The sequence below is a fragment of the Schistocerca americana genome, chromosome 9 (assembly GCF_021461395.2).
Source record: "Schistocerca americana isolate TAMUIC-IGC-003095 chromosome 9, iqSchAmer2.1, whole genome shotgun sequence".
Taxonomy (NCBI): Eukaryota; Metazoa; Arthropoda; class Insecta; order Orthoptera; family Acrididae; genus Schistocerca; species Schistocerca americana.
In genome coordinates, this window is record NC_060127.1 from 71,413,978 (window position 1) to 71,432,043 (window position 18,066).

Sequence of the window (18,066 nt, forward strand, 5' to 3'; positions counted from 1 at the left end):
TTAAACATGTCAAACCTGTGTAGTTCAAAATGCTTCAATTGGCTCTGAGCACTATGGGACTTATTCCGGTGAAAATACTTAAAAGTGAACTTTTTTGTTTTAAACATTCATTAAAATGCTTTAATAAGACTGCAGTTCAATTATAAAGTTATTAAACAATGTTTCTAACACGTAATTAAAAACACTTTATTTTAAACATGTCAACCCTGTGTAGTTCAAAATGCTTCAATTGGCTCTGAGCACTATGGGACTTATTCCCGTGAAAATACTTAAAAGTGAACTTTTTTGTTTTAAACATTCATTAAAATGCTTTAATAAGACTATAGTTCATTTATAAAGTTAATAAATAATGTTTCTAACACGTAATTAAAAACACTTTATTTTAAACATGTCAACCCTGTGTAGTTCAAAATGCTTCAATTGGCTCTGAGCACTATGGGACTTATTCCCGTGAAAATACTTAAAAGTGAACTTTTTTGTTTTAAACATTCATTAAAATGCTTTAATAAGACTATAGTTCATTTATAAAGTTATTAAATAATGTTTCTAACACGTAATTAAAAACACTTTATTGTAAACATGTCAACCCTGTGTAGTTCAAAATGCTTCAATTGGCTCTGAGCACTATGGGACTTATTCCCGTGAAAATACTTAAAAGCGAACTTTTTTGTTTCAAACATTCATTAAAATGCTTTAATAAGACTGCAGTTCAATTATAAAGTTATTAAATAATGTTTCTAACACGTAATTAAAAACACTTTATTTTAAACATGTCAACCCCGTGTAGTTCAAAATGCTTCAATTGGCTCTGAGCACTATGGGACTTAACATCTGAGGTCATCGTCCCCTAGAATTTAGAACTACTTAAACCTAACTAACCTAAGGATATCACACACATCCATGCCCGAGGCAGGATTCGAACCTGTGACTATAGCGGTCGCGCATTTCCAGACTGCCCTGTGTAGTACTTGAACAGACAGACAGGTTCCATGGAAATATCAATAACTGTTTTGATGGATTCCTAAAAAAACTGACCATTTATTGGTGTATTATATATATATGAAGTGTCATTGAACTTTTACTTACCTTTCAGATTGAAGACAACATTTTTTGTATCTTTCTCTGAACCTTATCATCACGTAGCTTTTCAGTCTCTTGATTTGTATGATTGCTAAGATAATTCTTGTCGGTGAACTTCACAAAGTAACAAAAAGCGACAAATTCAATATGGCGTCTCGCATACTGTTTTGTGATATAGGAAGTATTCTTGCCTCTTCCTAGTTCAGTCTTTCGTAGTACTTTCCCGAAGTATCAAAGAACTTATTTTGTATTCCACACGAGGCAGTGGCTCCTAAAAGTGAAACAACGGTAACTGACGTCCCAAAACTGGCACAGGTCCACATCACCATTAATTAAATCAGTCCATATGAGAATGGCTAAAAGCAAAGCTGTCATCAAGACAAACGGTGTTTTGACACCACAGTTTGATACAGGCACTGGTGCTAACCTTATTATATTGTCAGATTTCTTTGATAAAATTTAGGGTCACACTCCAACTTTCATAATATTAACACAGTACAGAGTCGAAGATTTTAGAAAACGTCTTTTAGTACAAGATATCTGACTGAGGTCTTCTGCAGTAATACGGCCATATGGCCGTATTGTAGGTCAGTAGGTAGTATGCATGACTCCTACGACCTTTTAAGTAACTTACCCCAGTTGAACACGTTTGTATCTACGATAATAATCGAAGCAGACGAAATGACTTAAAATTTGTGCTGCGGCCTGGTCTCGAACCCGGTCTTCTTGCTTGCTAGGCAGAAAAGCTAATCTTTTTTTTTAATTGTTCTCATTTTGTTCGATTTTGTTCGTTGCATTTTGTTCGGTGCGGTTGTCCCAGGACACACGTTCAAGTTTAGTGTTGAGGCATTGACTCAGTTTTTTTTTTATTACAGAGGGCAGCTAGCCCTCTGACCGAACACGCTGAGCAACCGTGCCGGCGCCTTTCATATTGAAGTTTGTGTTGGGGAGGGTACTCAGCTTAGGTACTTCATGCAGCAATGTTAACCATCGTACTGCGGTGGTGTAATGGTTAGCATTTCTGCCTAGCAAGCAAGAAGGTCAGGGTTCGAGTCCCCGCCGCAGTACAAATTTCAACTCATTTCGTCTGCTTCCATCATTATGGTAGATAGTAAAAAAATGTCTCGGGTAAACATTTAATTATAAGACGTTTGTAAGTCTCTAACATCCATCTGTACGACTTATGATCTCGTCAGTGCTTCATATGCCCAGTTAGGCTGGTTGCGCTCCAACAAGTCAAGTGGCTACAGTGCAGGTACACGCTATCTACAAGGTGAACGTTAATAAAACCGACGCACTGCAGGGACGCATTCCTGATTGGAAGTGGAGGGAAAACGGTCCTATGAACATGTGTCCAAAATACATCATTGCTTTTTTTTTTTTTTTTTTTTTTGCAAGTGCTCTACGAACTTTTTTTTTTAATTCCACCGAGTTTCGAACTCGGATCGCTGGATTCAGAGTCCAAAGTGCTAACCGTTACAACAGTTTTTTTTTATTTTTTACCTTAAGTATATGAATCTATTATCCATCCATCTTTTTTTTCCCTAGACCTCTTCCACTTCAGGCGTTGGACCCTATCACCCATACCACCCGCAAAATCCTATCTAATCTAAAAATAAAAAAAAAATAAAAGCAAAGCTAGTGCCACCGCCACCTTCACCCTAACCTACTTTTTTTTAACAATATATAAAGAAACTGAATAAATCTTCTTTCCATGACAAACTGTCCAATACAGATGATCAGAAGAATACGAAATCAATCAAGCAGTTCTGATTTGCTTTATGTTACGTCTTCTGGCAAAATTAGTTTTCCTGAGGCACTTGGAGTAGCCGTACTATAAAAATAAGTAAATAAATAAATAAATGCTTAATTATAATGAAGCAAACTTAGTATCGACTCGCTGTAGTGTTGTGCACCAACAAAAAACTACCGCTTCATAATGGCAAAGTTCCTCGGATGCTGGATAAGACACGGAGGCGGTGTAGCATGGCCTGCTAGGCCACCGGACTGAACTCCCCACCCCCCTTCCCCCGCCGCTCCACCTGGATTTTTATCTCTTGGGTATTCTGAAAAGAGTTGCGTATGCTGAACCAGTTCCTGATCTGCAGTGCCTTCAACGCGTTCACGATGCCTTTGACACTGTTCGCAGAGAGGCCGGAACGTGTGAAAGAGCGCGGCAATCAGTGAAGACACCACACACACACACACACACACACACACATATATATATATATATATATATATATATATATATATATATATATATATTCCCAGATTTTATGTTTCTGAACCGTATTCTGCCAATAAATTGTTTTCTTACCACAAATAATTGTTTAAGCACTTAAAAACACTGCATGAGCAGTTGGATTTAAATTAACAGTCCGGAAAGAAACGGTTCACTACACTCAACTGTTTAAACCTGGTCAAATTCACTTACATTACTGTGAAAGCTTCTTTTATGCACTTAACAATAGTGTCCTGCAGCTGCGTAGTGTACTAACTAAGAACGATTCTTTCATGTGATGCAGCTCTATTTTGGAATAGGCCTACGCATTCTAATATGCTTACTGAATTACTATTGTTCTCTGAAGAGCATTTGTCGTTTCATGGTAAGCCTGATGTTTTCCCCTTATATTTCTTAAAGAAAAACACACAATTTTTAAATTTATCATCATTTTTTAATTTTAGTTCAATTCTCCTTTAAAGTTTTCCATTGCTCTAGTTCATCCTGTAATTCTGTTTACATATGTTTTATATCATTTTTACGTCATTTTATCGATTTTTCCGGTTATTTTACAGGTATTTTAAATCATACATAACTGAGCCCTAAAATTACAGGTATTTTTTATATTCGTAAACTGAATGAATTCTCACTAGGGGCAACTGCCCCCCCTGCTCCCCCCCCCCCCCCACCCACTCCTGCGGGCGCACCTGGCCACTGTTCATTTGTTGCAACGTAGATGCGATGCAGCTCTGTACTGTATTCCGGGACGATCTGTTGTCGTTACACGCATACCGACCTCTTCCAGTCAGTCCCAGTAGTGTATCGGTTTTATTGACGTTCACCCTGTACTTACCGTCGGCCACGGTACACGTCAGAGTGACGCCGCGGAGGGGCATGACGCGGCGGGGCTAACGTCTCCCGTGAAGCCGAGCGCCAGCAGGGCTCCAGAGATAGCGCCGGGGACGTGCAGTTTTCAGGAGCCGGCCGGCCGGTGGGCAGCGCGGCGCCCACGGCGCAGTGTCGGGCAGACCGCGGCGGCCGTCAGCGCGGCCCACGCGCCGCCGCCCTGGGCCCCATTCAACTGCGCCGCGGCCAGGGGCGGCGGAGGGGGTGACGGCTGCCCGCCGCTTTTAGCGCCGCGCCGCGCCCGACCCCGACCCCTGCCTACACGACCGCATGCATATTGCGCCACCTAGCGACGGGGACGGCCGGGCCGCCTCCACCCGCGATTCTCAATTAGCGGCCCACAGTCCCAATTACCTGCGATCGCGACCTCGTTTACCTCTCTCACTCTACATTCTCTCCCAAATGCCAGACAATAATCGCGAGAGGCTGGAATTAGCGCCACACCGCAACTTTTTGACTCAATATAAGTACTACCTTTTTACCCTCAATGTTCCACACCCGCTACCTGTCGGATGTTTTTACCGGCCACCCATTTCCGCTGTGACACTTCTAGAGTCATTCAAAGAAAGTCTACGGTCAGTAGCTCATCAACTCCCAGATCATGCTATAGTAGTTCGAGGTGACTTTGACCAGCCGAGCATAGACTCGGATGTCTATGGATTCATTGCAGGGGTACAGACATACAGTTGTGCGAAATAATTTTGAACATATTTTCTGAAAAACAGCTTAAGCAACTATTTCGGCAGCCCACATGCAAAGGAGGCGCCAAAGAAACGGGTATAGCATGTAAACAGGCAGAATAGGGCGCTGCCGTCGGCAACGCCTATATAAGACAGCAAGTGTCTGGCGCAGTTGTTAGATCGGTTAGTGCTACTACAATGCCAGGTTATCAAAATTTAAGTGAGTTTCAGTGTGGTGTTATAGTCGACGCACAAGCGATGGGACGCAGCATCTATGAGGTAGCGATGAAGTGGGGACTTTCCCGTGCGACCCTTTCACGAGTGTACGGTGAACATCAGGAATCCGACGTCGCTGCGGCCGGAAAAAGACGACTGAAGAGAATCGTTCAACGCGTCAGAAGTGGGACCCTTGCGCAAATTGCTGTAGATTTCAATGCTCGGCCATCAACAAGTCAGTGTGCGAACCATTCGACGAAACATCATCGATATGGGCTTTCGGAGGCGACGGCCCACTCTTGTACCATTGATGACTGCACGACACGCAGTTAAGCTTCACTTGGAACCGTCAACACGGACATGAATCCATAGATCCTGCATGTCAGCTGGTGGAGGCTCTGTAACGGTGTGGGGCGTGTGCAGTTGGAGTGATATGGGACCCCTGATACGTCTAGATCCGACTCTGACAAGCGACACGTACGTAAGCATCCTGTCTGATCACCTGCACCCACTCAAATCCATTGTGAATTCCGACGGTCTTGGGTAATTCTTGCTGGACAATGCGACACGCCACACGTCCAGAATTGCTACAAAGTGGCTCCAGGAACACTCTTTTGAGTTTAAACACTTCCGCTGGCGACCAAACTCCCCAGACTTGAACATTATTGAGCATCTCTGGGATACCTTGCAACGTGCTGTTCAGAAGAGATCTCCACATTCTCGTACTCTTACGGATTTATGGACAGCCCTGCAGGATCCATGGTTTCAGTTCCCTCCAGCACTACTTCAGACATTAGTCGAGTCCATGCCACGTCGTGTTACGGCACTTCTGCGTGTTCGCGGGTGTCCTACACGATATTAGGCGTGTGTACCACTTTCTGTGGCTCTTCAGTGTCTCTTTAGACCTTGTAGGTACAAATACGCCAGACCTTACCGACAACATCATTATCGAAAGGGGGACTAGTAATCATGATATTACAGCAACTATGGTTATGAAAGTTAATAAACAGTCGAGAAGGCTAGGGGGGTATTTCTGCTAGAAAGATCAGATGAAGCCGGCCGATGTGCCCGAGCGGTTCTAGGCGCTACAGTCTGGAACCGCGCAACCGCTACGGTCGCAGGTTCGAATCCTGCCTCGGGCATGGATGTGTGTGATATCCTTAGGTTAGTTAGGTTTAAGTAGTTCTAAGTCTAGGGGACTGATGACCTCACATGTTGTCTCATAGTGCTCAGAGCCATTTTAGATCAGATAAGCAGTTGTAAGCACTTCACTTACAAGGGAACCTCCCCATCGCACCCCCCTCAGATTTAGTTATAACTTGGCACAGTGGATAGGCCTTGATAAACCGAACACAGATCAATTGAGAAAACAGGAAGAAGTTGTGTGAAACCGTGAAAAAATAATCAAAATATACAAACTGAGTAGTCCGTGGGCGATATAGGCAACATCAAGGAGCACGTGAGCTCAGGAACGCCGTGTTCTCGTGGTAGCGTGAGCAGCTGCAGTCGGAGAGGTCCTTGGTTCAAGTCTTCGCACAAGTGAAAATTATTTTTTTTTAAATTTTGCATAGTTATTATCTGTCCGTTCGTTCATTGACGTCTCTGTTCACTGTAATAAGTTTAGTGTCTGTGTTTTGCGACCGCATCGCAAAACCGTGCGATTAGTAGACGAAAGGACGTGCCTCTCCAATCGGAACCGAAAACATTTGATCGAAAGGTCATAGGTCAACCGATTCCTCCACAGGAAAACACATCTGATATATTCTATACGACACTGGTGACGGCATGTGCGTCACATGACAGGAATATGTTGTCGACCCACCTAACTTGTACACTTGGCGAATGGGTAAAAAGATTCTTCTACCTTGCCCGATTTAGGTTTTCTTGTGGATGTGATAATCACTCCCAAAAAAGTGATGAAAACATAAGAGTTTGTCACATAAACTAAAAATAAAAAATTAAAGTTTTCACTCGATGGAAGATTTGAACGAAGGACCTTTCGTTCCGCAGCTGCTCACGTTACCACGAGACCACGGCGCTCCTGCAATCCCAGTGTCCTTGATGTTGCCTATCATCCCATAAACTACTCAGTTTGCATATTTTGCTTATTTTTCACAGTTCCACACAACTTCTTCCTGTTTTCTCAATTGATCTGTGTTCAGTTTTTCAAGGCCTATCCAATGTGCCAACTTATAACTAAATCTGAGGGGCTTGCGATGGGGAGGTTCCCTTGTTAGACAGTTAATTGGCATCACTTAATTCCAGTAAGATGGATGTAGAGGAATTACGGCATAGTTTAAGCAGATTGTAATTCGTGGCCTGGAGAATTATGTGTCTAGTAAGTGGATCAAGTACGGAAAAGACCCACCATGGTTTATGAACGAAATTCGGAGAACGCTGAGGATGCACAGGCTGTTGCACTCTCGGTTCAAAAGACAACGGGCAAATGACGACAAGTACAGGTTTGTGCAGATTCGTGGGCCTGTGAAAATGCGTGAAGCATACAACTACCACCGTCATACTTTAGCAAAGGATGTGCCAGAGAACGAGAAAATTCTGATCCTATGTCAAATCGGTAAGTCGGTCTAAGGCTCCGATTCAGTCAGTTGTTGACTAGTCTGGTGTGGCAGATACGAAGACGAAAGTCGAAGTCTGGAATTTCGCGTTCAAGAAATCGTTCACGCAGGAGAATCTTACAGATTCTGACCAACGAACAGCCTCCCCGATGGACAACATAGTAATAAGCATCCCTGACGTAGAGAAACAACTGAAGGAGTTGAAAAAAAGAAATGAGTCATCAGAACCGGATAGAATCCCAGTTCTATTTTACAAAGAGTACTCTAAGGCATTAGCACCTTACCTAGCTTGCGTTTATCGTGAATATCTCACCCGACACAAAGTCCCGACCTATTGGAAACAAATGCAGGTAACTCCAGTACATAAGAAGGGCAAAATTACAGATCTATATCCCTAGCTTCGGTTTGTTGCAGAATCCATGAACATATTCTCAGTTAGAATAAACTTTCTTGAAACTGAGATGGTTATGTTCACGAATCAGCATGGTTTTAGAAAGTATCGCTCGTGCGAAACTCAGCTTTTGTCACAGGGTATACTGCGAACTATGGATGAAGGGCAACAGGCAGATTCCATATTTCTGGATTTCCGGAAAGCACTTTACACGGAGCCCCATTGCGGCTGCTAACGAAGATACGAGTATGCGGAATAACAGATGTGATAGAGGCTCGAAGACACTAATACGAGGTGCATTCAAGTTCTAAGGCCTCCGATTTTTTTTCTAATTAACTACTCACCCGAAATCGATTAAACTGGCGTTACTTCTCGACGTAATCGCCCTGCAGACGTACACATTTTTCACAACGCTGACGCCATGATTCCATGGCAGCGGCGAAGGCTTCTTTAGGAGTCTGTTTTGACCACTGGAAAATCGCTGAGGCAATAACAGCACGGCTGGTGAATGTGTGGCCACGGAGAATGTCTTTCATTGTTGGAAAAAGCCAAAAGGCACTAGGAGCCAGGTCAGGTGAGTAGGGAGCATGAGGAATCACTTCAAAGTTGTTATCACGAAGAAGCTGTTGCGTAACGTTAGCTCGATGTGCGGGTGCGTTGTCTTGGTGAAACAGCACACGCGCAGCCCTTCCTGGACGTTTTTGTTGCAGTGCAGGAAGGAATTTGTTCTTCAAAACATTTTCGTAGGATGCACCTGTTACCGTAGTGCCCTCTGGAACGCAATGGGTAAGGATTACGCCCTCGCTGTCCCAGAACATGGACACCATAATTTTTTCAGCACTGGCGGTTACCCGAAATTTTTTGGTGGCGGTGAATCTGTGTGCTTCCATTGAGCTGACTAGCGCTTTGTTTCTGGCTTGAAAAATGGCATCCACGTCTCATCCATTGTCACAACCGACAAAAAGAAGGTCCCATTCGTGCTGTCGTTGCGCGTCAACATTGCTCGGCAACATGCCACACGGGCAGCCGTGTGGTCGTCCGTCAGCATTCGTGGCTCCCACCTGGATGACACTTTTCGCATTTTCAGGTCGGCATGCAGGATTGTGTGCACAGAACCCACAGAAATGCCAACTCTGGAGGCGATCTGTTCAACAGTCATTCGGCGATCCCGCAAAACAATTCTCTCCACTTTCTCGATCGTGTCGTCAGACCGGCTTGTGCGAGCCCGAGGTTGTTTCGGTTTGTTGTCACATGATGTTCTGCCTTCATTAAACTGTCACACCCACGAACGCACTTTCGACACATCCATAACTCCATAACCACATGTCTCCTTCAACTGTCGATGAATTTCAATTGGTTTCACACCACGCAAATTCAGAAAACGCTGTTCAAGTAAGGAAAACGTCGCCATTTTAAGTATTTAAAACAGTTCTCATTCTCGCCACTGGCGGTAAAATTCCATCTGCCGTACGGTGCTGCCATCTCTGGGACGTATTGACAATGAACGCGCCCTCATTTTAAAACAATGCGCATGTTTCTATCTCTTTCCAGTCCGGAGTAAGAAAATCGGAGGCCTTAGAACTTGAATGCACCTCGTAGAACCCAGTACGTTGTCCTCGACGAGAAATGTTCATCAGAAACAAGGATATCGTCAGGAGTGCCTCAGGGAAGTGTGATAAACCGCTATTCTTCTCTCCATATATAAATGATTTGACGAACAGGGCGGGCAGCAATCTGCGGTTATTTGCTGATGATGCTGATGGTGTACGGTAAGGTGTCAGGTTGAGTGACATCAGGAAGATACAAGACTACTTTGACAAAATTTCTACTTGGTGTGATGAATGGCAGCTGGCTCTAAATGTAGAAAAATGTAAGTTAATGCGGATGTGTAGGAAAAACAAAACCGTAATATTCCAGCACAGCAGTAGTAGTGTCCCGTTTGACACAGTCGAGTCGTTTAAATGTCTGGACGTAACGTTGCAAAGTGATATGAAATGGAAAGAGCATGTGAGGATTGTGGTAGGGAAGGCGAACGGTCGATTTTGATTTTTTGGGAGAATTTTGGGGAAGTGTGCTCCATCTGTGAGGGAGACCACATATAGGACCCTGGCACATCTTATTATTGAGTACTGTACCAGGTCGGATTAAAGGAAGAGATTCACTGGAGGGCTTCTATATTTGTCATCGGTAAGTTCGAAGAACACGCAAGTATTACACAGATGCTTTGAGAACTCATATGGGAATCTCTAAAGGGAAGGCGACATTCTTTTCGAGGAGCGCTACGGAGAAAATTTTAGAGAACCGACATTTAAAGCTGCCTGTAAATGATTCTATTGCTTCCAACGTAAGGACCACGATTATATGGTACGGGAAATTATGGCTCATACGGAGGCAAATAGAAAGTCATATTTCCCTCACTCATTGCGAATGGAAAAGGTAAGGAAATGATTAATAGTGGTACAAGGTACCCTTCACCAACTAATGTGTGTGTGGACAGTTATCCTTACCTTGGAAGTGTAATCTACAGTGATCATTCGGTCAGAAATGAAATCATCAACAGAGTGCAAAAAGGATCTGAATTCTACCAACAAGTAAGATCACTTTTATGGGATGACTTGATTCCAAAACCGGCCAAACTGATGATGTTTAATAGCTATTTCATACCAATATTGACCTATGGTATTGAAACATGCACCCTCACAAAAAGAGAATCATCAAGGCTGCAAGCGTCAGAGATAAAATTTCTTAGATCCACCATCCAGAAGATGGAGAAGTTAAGAAATGAGGAGGTGAGGAAAGAAGCTGTAATAAAGACGTCCTTATTAGATCGAATTGGCGCATCTAGACTTCGATGGTACGGGCTTGTGATGAGAATGGAGCGAACTAGAACAGTCAAAATAAATTTGGAAACACAGGTGAATGGGAGAAGACCTCAAGGAAGACGTCGAACCCGATGGATGGACTTGATTAAGACTGATCTAGTGACCAGAGCATGGACAGTGGATGATGTTCTATGCGAACAGGTGTATTTGGACACGACGAAGTGGAAGAGGCTCATTACCAGTAACCGGGAAACAGGTACTGTTAAATGATGATGATGATGATGCCAAGGTTCCCTTCACCACGCGCCGTACCGTACATATCGGAGTAAAAATAGTTCATTGGCTCTGAACACTATGGGACTTAACATCTGAGATCATCGTCCCCTAGACTTAGAACTACTTAAACCTAACTAACCTAAGGACATCAAACACATCCATGCCCGAGGCAGCATTCAACCTGGCACGTAGCAGCAGCGCGGTTCCGGACTGAAGCGCCTAGAACCGCACGGCCACAACGGCCGGCATTACGATCTATGCAGATGTACAATAGATGTAAATGAACAGGAATACTACCTTTTTAACTGCAATATTCCACAGGTGACTTCACTGCTTGACATTCAAGTTGCCGCACCATGAAGGCTTCATGCAGCGAATATGAAGCTGTCATGAGTTGTAACTACTTGCTTAAATGTGCAAATGATTATCATTTCATTGCAAGGGCAAAAATAGGTAAGTGTAACCTCAATAGATTCTCAGCAAGTGATACAGGTACGTACAACAAGAATACATCTGCCTCACTCCTTAACTGTTGTCGGTTTCGCTCTCTGCTTGGCCAGGGCGTTATCCCGTTTCACCGTCCCCTCTCGTTGACATAACCTCGTAATCGTGTGAGAACCGCACAGCTGAGCAACATACGCTTTGTTGGAGGACTATGAAGACACATGGGAACATTACGTGCAAAATGTAAGTTAAAATAAAAGCAATGACAACATAACTGTGTTAACTGTAACGTAGAAGACACCACATGCTACGCATTACCTTAAGAATGGTGAAATCTCTCCTCCATGAACCACTTGCAGCACAGATAACAATTTTAAGTGTTATGACAGACATTACAAAATAACCATCTGGCCTTCCGTAGCTCAAACCAAACCATACGTTCACCCGCAGGCTTGCTGCTGGCAACTCGCTGCTAACTGGGACCAACTTCCCTGCATCTATTCCCTTAACTAGATGAGGGCTAGCAGAGTCAAAGTGACTTCGAAGCAGCCAGTCACGACTGAAGTTTCGGGACACGTGGCAATGGTCGCGGTACGAAACACAAACGGACTCGATTTCGTCGCCTGCCAAGCATCGTTAAAGAGCAGTGGCGCAAGCACCGATGGTGCGGGTTTAATGGGCCAGACTCAGAGGGCTTCGTTCATCACTGAGCAGCGAGCAGCGAGGTCAGTTCAGCTCTTGGTTGTTTGTTTGCCGAGAACAACAATCTGCAGCTAATTTGAACATCACTCTCCATTCTGACATGCACTGTCTACATTACAGATTTCACACCAGGGTTTACCGTTTCAAAAGAAAGAATGATAGTGTCAAACACAGCTAATTAGGAAATATTTATGAATTTAGTGGCACTACATAAATACGTATAACAAAAATTTTGAGTGATACTGGATTATTAGTTCACTGGATGATGAGAGAGCTCTGAACCTATTGTACTTACCTTACATAGCATGTAGACACAAACTGCACTAGATAAGCGAATTATGTGCTGGCAGTTCGTATATCATTTGCCATATGATCGACTGGGGAGAGTAAAGCTGTTCCAACAGACTGTTGTTGTTGTGGTCTTCAATCCTGAGACTGGTTTGATGCAGCTCTCCATGCTACTCTATCCTGTGCAAGCCTCTTCATCTCCCAGTACCTACTGCAACCTACATCCTTCTGAATCTGCTTAGTGTATTCATCTCTTGGTCTCCCTCTACGATTTTTACCCTCCACGCTGCCCTCCAATACTCAATTGGTGATCCCTTGATGCCGCAGAACATGTCCTACCAACCGATCCCTTCTTCTGGTCAAGTTGTGCCACAAACTTCTCTTCTCCCCAATCCCATTCAATACTTCCTCATTAGTTATGTGATCTACCCATCTAATCTTCAGCATTCTTCTGTAGCACCACATTTCGAAAGCTTCTATTCTCTTCTTGTCCAAACTATTTATCGTCCATGTTTCACTTCCATACATGGCTACACTCCATACAAATACTTTCAGAAATGACCTCCTGACACTTAAATATATACTCGATGTTAACAAATTTCTCTTCTTCAGAAACGCTTTCCTTGCCATTGCCAGTCTACATTTTATATCCTCTCTACTTCGACCATCATTTATTTTGCTCCCCAAATAGCAAAACTCCTTTACTACTTTAAGTGTCTCATTTCCTAACCTAATTCCCTCAGCATCACCCGACTTGATTCGACTACATTCCATTATCCTCGTTTTGCTTTTGTTCATGTTCATCTTATATCCTCCTTTCAAGACACTGTCCATTCCATTCAACTGCTCTTCCAAGTCCTTTGCTGTCTCTGACAGAATTACAATGTCATCGGCGATCCTCAAAGTTTTTATTTCTTCTCCATGGATTTTAATACCTACTCCGAATTTTTCTTTTGTTTCCTTTACTGCTTGCTCAATATACAGATTGAATAACATCGGGGAGAGGCTACAACCCTGTCTTACTCCCTTCCCAACCACAGCTTCCCTTTCATGTCCCTCGACTCTTATAACTGCCATCTGGTTTCTGTACAAATTGTAAATAGCCTTTCGCTCCCTGTATTTTACAACTGCCACCTTTAGAATTTGAAAGAGAGTATTCCAGTCAACAGACTATGACCAAATATCAGCGAGGATCTGTCTCGGAGGGAGTTGGTTGAAGTTTGCATTGGGATAGGATATGGAGTGTGCGTGGATGTGTACGGACGGAGGGATGTGTTTGTGAAGGCATGGCAGCATATCAGGGTTGGTGATCAGAGGGGAGACAATGGGGTGATTGTGGATAGTATAGGAGACACGGGGGTGTTCGATTTTGGTGAGGGGTTGGAATTTATTGAGTTCATAGAGGATCTATGTGGGGGAAGGGATGCGGAAGGCGAGATGGAGGGCATGGCGTTAGAGGATTTGGAGGGACCTGAGAACTTTGGTGGTGCAGAAATCCATGAAACATTTGCATGGCAGTGGATGGGTGGGATCAGGGTTTTGTAGGGGTAATCGTCAAGTTTGGCCTGTTAGTAGTTTTAGTCTTTTGTGGGCTTTCTTCTGGACGGTTACAGGGTAAGGTTTCCAAGTTAGTTGCCAGTCGAGGATTAGTCCAGGACATTTTAGTGTGTTAGTTAACAGGATAGGACGACTGTAAAAGGTAGGGTAGAAGTCAGGCAGGCGGAAGGTGCCTCCTATAATTGTTGCCTGGGTTTTGGAGGAATTGATCTTGAGAAGCCATTGCTTACACCAAGACGTAAAATGACTGAGGTGGACTTGGAATCTTTGAAATCCTGCCTAAACAGGCAGCTGGAAGGATTTCTGCGTGGAGCACGTGGCCTGATTGCGGGGTATGTGGTGCGCTATGCTCGTGGCGAGATTGGCGTCTCGTGTGGTGGCAGTCGGAGGTACTTGGCACAACAAACCAGCATGTTCTGCTCGTTGTCTGGCAAGTTTACATACGCGTGGATCTTGTGCTGCCCGGTACTGGCTTGCCTGTGCAGGGACCAGTTCCGGCAGCCAACTGGAGCATGGCAACCCGCTTGACGCAGGTGTATGTCTGGTTGCCGAAGTGGTCGGCGAACGGGCGTGGATAGGGCATGCCTTCTTCCTCAAGAATGAGGTCAGCCATCTTGATAACAGCTGAAGATCCTCCACAAACAGCTACGCCCGACAAAGCCGGTGCACTGTGGCTTATGTTGCTTTTGTAGGCTAATTTGGGATTGTTTACGGGCTGATGGACCACTAGTGTCCCATACATTGTTCGTCTCGGCTTTCGCGACATTGTAGCACGTGGTACTCGTTTACACCCGATACATAAATAGTTTCGCTGCCAAAGGGAACCATAAGGTCCTTTACAAAGTTTTACGTGAGTATGGATCCCAGCCATGAGAAAATAAGTAGAGTTGCTGTACTCTGATTGTCGTGTCTGCATGGTGAGTGTATCATGATATTCGCTCAGGCACAAACACACACACAGATATTCCTGCCATAAGATCAGTTGGTTCCTTATCGAATGCGGTCAACAAATTCTGCTACCTCAGTTCGCTACTATTTCTTTAGACGAAATAAACGCAAGAATTGGCGAAGTGGCGAACACATTCGTAAGCTCCGCAAAAAGAGTTTGAGACAATAAACACGTCATGGTGACTACAAAAACGCTATCTACCAAGCATGTGTTCTGAGCATCCTCTTGTATGGTGCTGAGATCTGGACGTCATACGGCAAACAAGGACATAAGCTGTACGTCCGCCCAGTGACGTGTCTGTTCATTGTATTCAAATTTGTGCCTGTGTCGTAGTGTAACGTCCTTTTGCGATAGGGAGGTGTAAGGAAGGGACCTCCAGATATACGCACCTCCTATTTGTTCCACAAAAGTACCACATGTTATGAATCATGAGCTCCGTTTTGGAAGATTTGACTCTTGAATTCCTTTGTTGTAACATATTCCACACACGTTTATTCGTTCTTTTCATTTCTGTGAGAGGCCTATGAGGCTTCTAGACGGCTCTCCCTATCCATCACATTTACTTGCGACGGTAAGATATTCTTACCACATGACTTATATCTACAAGCAATGTATAGTATGACAGTCGTCGACACTACAGAAGGAGAACATACACGTAAATTACCAGACTGAAAGTTCATAATTTCGTGAAAAAAAATGGGGCAGGATGAATATTTGAATCCAACACTGCAACAACACAGCCACGATGTCTTGGTTCTTGTAAATTGCTCGACGTTGCACTTCTTGGACTTAGACCGTTCATTGTTTCTATTTTGCTTCTTTTTCCAGAGGTCAGTGCACCTTCTTCCCGTTTTCATGCGTGATGTGCGTCCAGTTTTTGACGTGATATCCACTGGGCCATTTTGCCACTAAATCTGAGGGTGCCTTGTCAGGACTAGGGTCCTTCCTAATACCGGGTGATCAAAACGTCAGTATAAATTTGAAAACTGAATAAATCACGGAATAATGTAGATAGTCAGGTACAAATGGACACACATACTTGGAATGACATGGGGTTTTATTAGAACCAAAAAAATACAAAAGTTCAAAAAACGTCCGACAGATGGAGCTTCATCTGATCAGAATAGTAATAATTAGCATAACAAAGTAAGACAAAGCAAAGATGATGCTCTTTACAGGAAATGCTCAATATGTCCACCATCATTCCTCAACAATAGCTGTAGTCGAGGAATAATGTTGTTAACGGCACTGTAAAGCACGTCCGGAGTTATGGTGAGGCACTGGCGTCGGATGTTGTCTTCCAGCATCCCTAGAGATGTCGGTCGATCACGATACACTTGCGACTTCACGTAACCCCAAAGTCAATAATCGCACGGACTGAGGTCTGGGGACCTCGGAGGCCAAGCATGATGAAAGTGGCGGCTGAGCACACGATCATCACCAAACGACGCGCGCAAGAGATCTTTCATGCATCTAGCAATATGGGGGGGTTCTAATAAAACCCCATGTAATTCCAAGCAAGTGTGTCAATTTTTACCTCTCTATCTACATTATTCCGTGGTTTATTAAGTTTTCAAATTTATGCTGACTTTTTGATCACCCAGTATATTGGACTAGAGCAAATCGTGAGTCTCGGAGAGGGCTACAAGATTTCGCTGAAATCGCGAAAAAAATTGACAAGGGTTGTGTTGTGTACATAGTTCCGCATAGTCAGCACGTACACAACTTTCCCACTAGAGCGCGCCCCGCTAAGCACAACAGCGCAGGCGCAGCGCTCGTCCGCCTCCGCACTACGAGATGGCGCTGCCTTAGAGACAGACCAAATTCTGCTTCAGCCGATCCACGTATTAATATGTAACGCAGCCAATGAGATTGCTGCTAACGTAGAACCTTTTCTCCTCGTGGATCACACTCGTGCAGTGATACCTGAATGCTCGAGGTATTATTACGAGTGTACAGACCTCCGATTAGTCAGTCTGCATTTGTGTGCACCAGTCTGTACCAGTCTGCATTTGTCTGTACCAGTCTATAGTCAAGTTTCAGTCTGCGCCTAATAAGATTATCATATTGCTGTACATAGCCATGAAGATAAATGTATAGACACTTTGTCAAGTATCAGAGATATGTGAGAATAAGATTAACGTAGCAGGAGCAAAGGAACTTCAGATTGTCAATTCTAAATAGCATCCAGAATCAAGTTACGTAATGTCTATGCTTTTTATTATTTTAATAAATGTGTGTGAAAATTAATCAAGTTCTGTTTAAAGTTGGCCACCGTCAATCTGCTACTCTAAGCGTGCAAGTGGCATTTCTATCGTCTGACCTAACGGCAGAAGATAAACACGCCACGATAAGTCCACGAGACATATTGCTGACACTCGCCTACTTCGTTAGAGCGACAAGTCAAATAATCTGATGGTGTGTGTACCGAAGGTCTTACAGTACGCACACCACAGGTTGTTATTTGTTATGAAGTCGTCAAAATGCTTGCAGCGTTCTTCAGACTGTGTGGCTACTTGTACGAGAGTACGAGGTGCAGAGCTGACCTGTCGGTGAGGGCCGGGGTCTGGTGCTGAGGTACTCACCCTTCTGCCGTCGGAGCGGATGGCGGGGGCGGCCTTGGTGTTGGCGTCCTTGTGGTGTCCCGCCTGGTGCTGGTGCTGCTGGTGCTGCCTGCCGGTGGTGCTGGGCTGCAGCCGCGCTGTCATAGTCAACCGTCAGCACCCCGCGCTCCGCATCTGCAACCGCGCACGCGAACCACCTCCTACAGAAACTGACGTCTTTCTCATTGTCCACCCAGACACGCATCGCCACCACTAAGGGGTGGAAACTCATCGAGTTTCAACTGTGTAAGAGGTCCATGACTAAAGAATTTGTTGCTAGCGCACTCGAGCAGATGATGTATTGCTCACACGCTGCCTGCGATATGTATGCTACAATAGAATGGCAGACCAG

General features: G+C 44.2%; 1 protein-coding gene and 1 non-coding gene across 2 annotated transcripts in view; one reads left to right on the forward strand and one right to left on the reverse strand.

Moving 5' to 3' along the window:
- The window catches only part of LOC124550661 (transcription factor HES-1-like), a 377,829-nt gene extending 360,010 nt beyond the window's left edge, over positions 1-17,819 (reverse strand). The window contains exon 1 of the mRNA XM_047125385.1: positions 17,697-17,819. Coding sequence (XP_046981341.1) covers positions 17,697-17,819 — 123 coding nt within the window. The remainder of the gene's footprint in view (positions 1-17,696) is intronic.
- On the forward strand, positions 2,075-2,147 carry Trnaa-agc. The gene has a single exon. It is a non-coding gene; the product is annotated as a tRNA-Ala (tRNA).
- Positions 17,820-18,066: the final 247 nt, after the last annotated feature.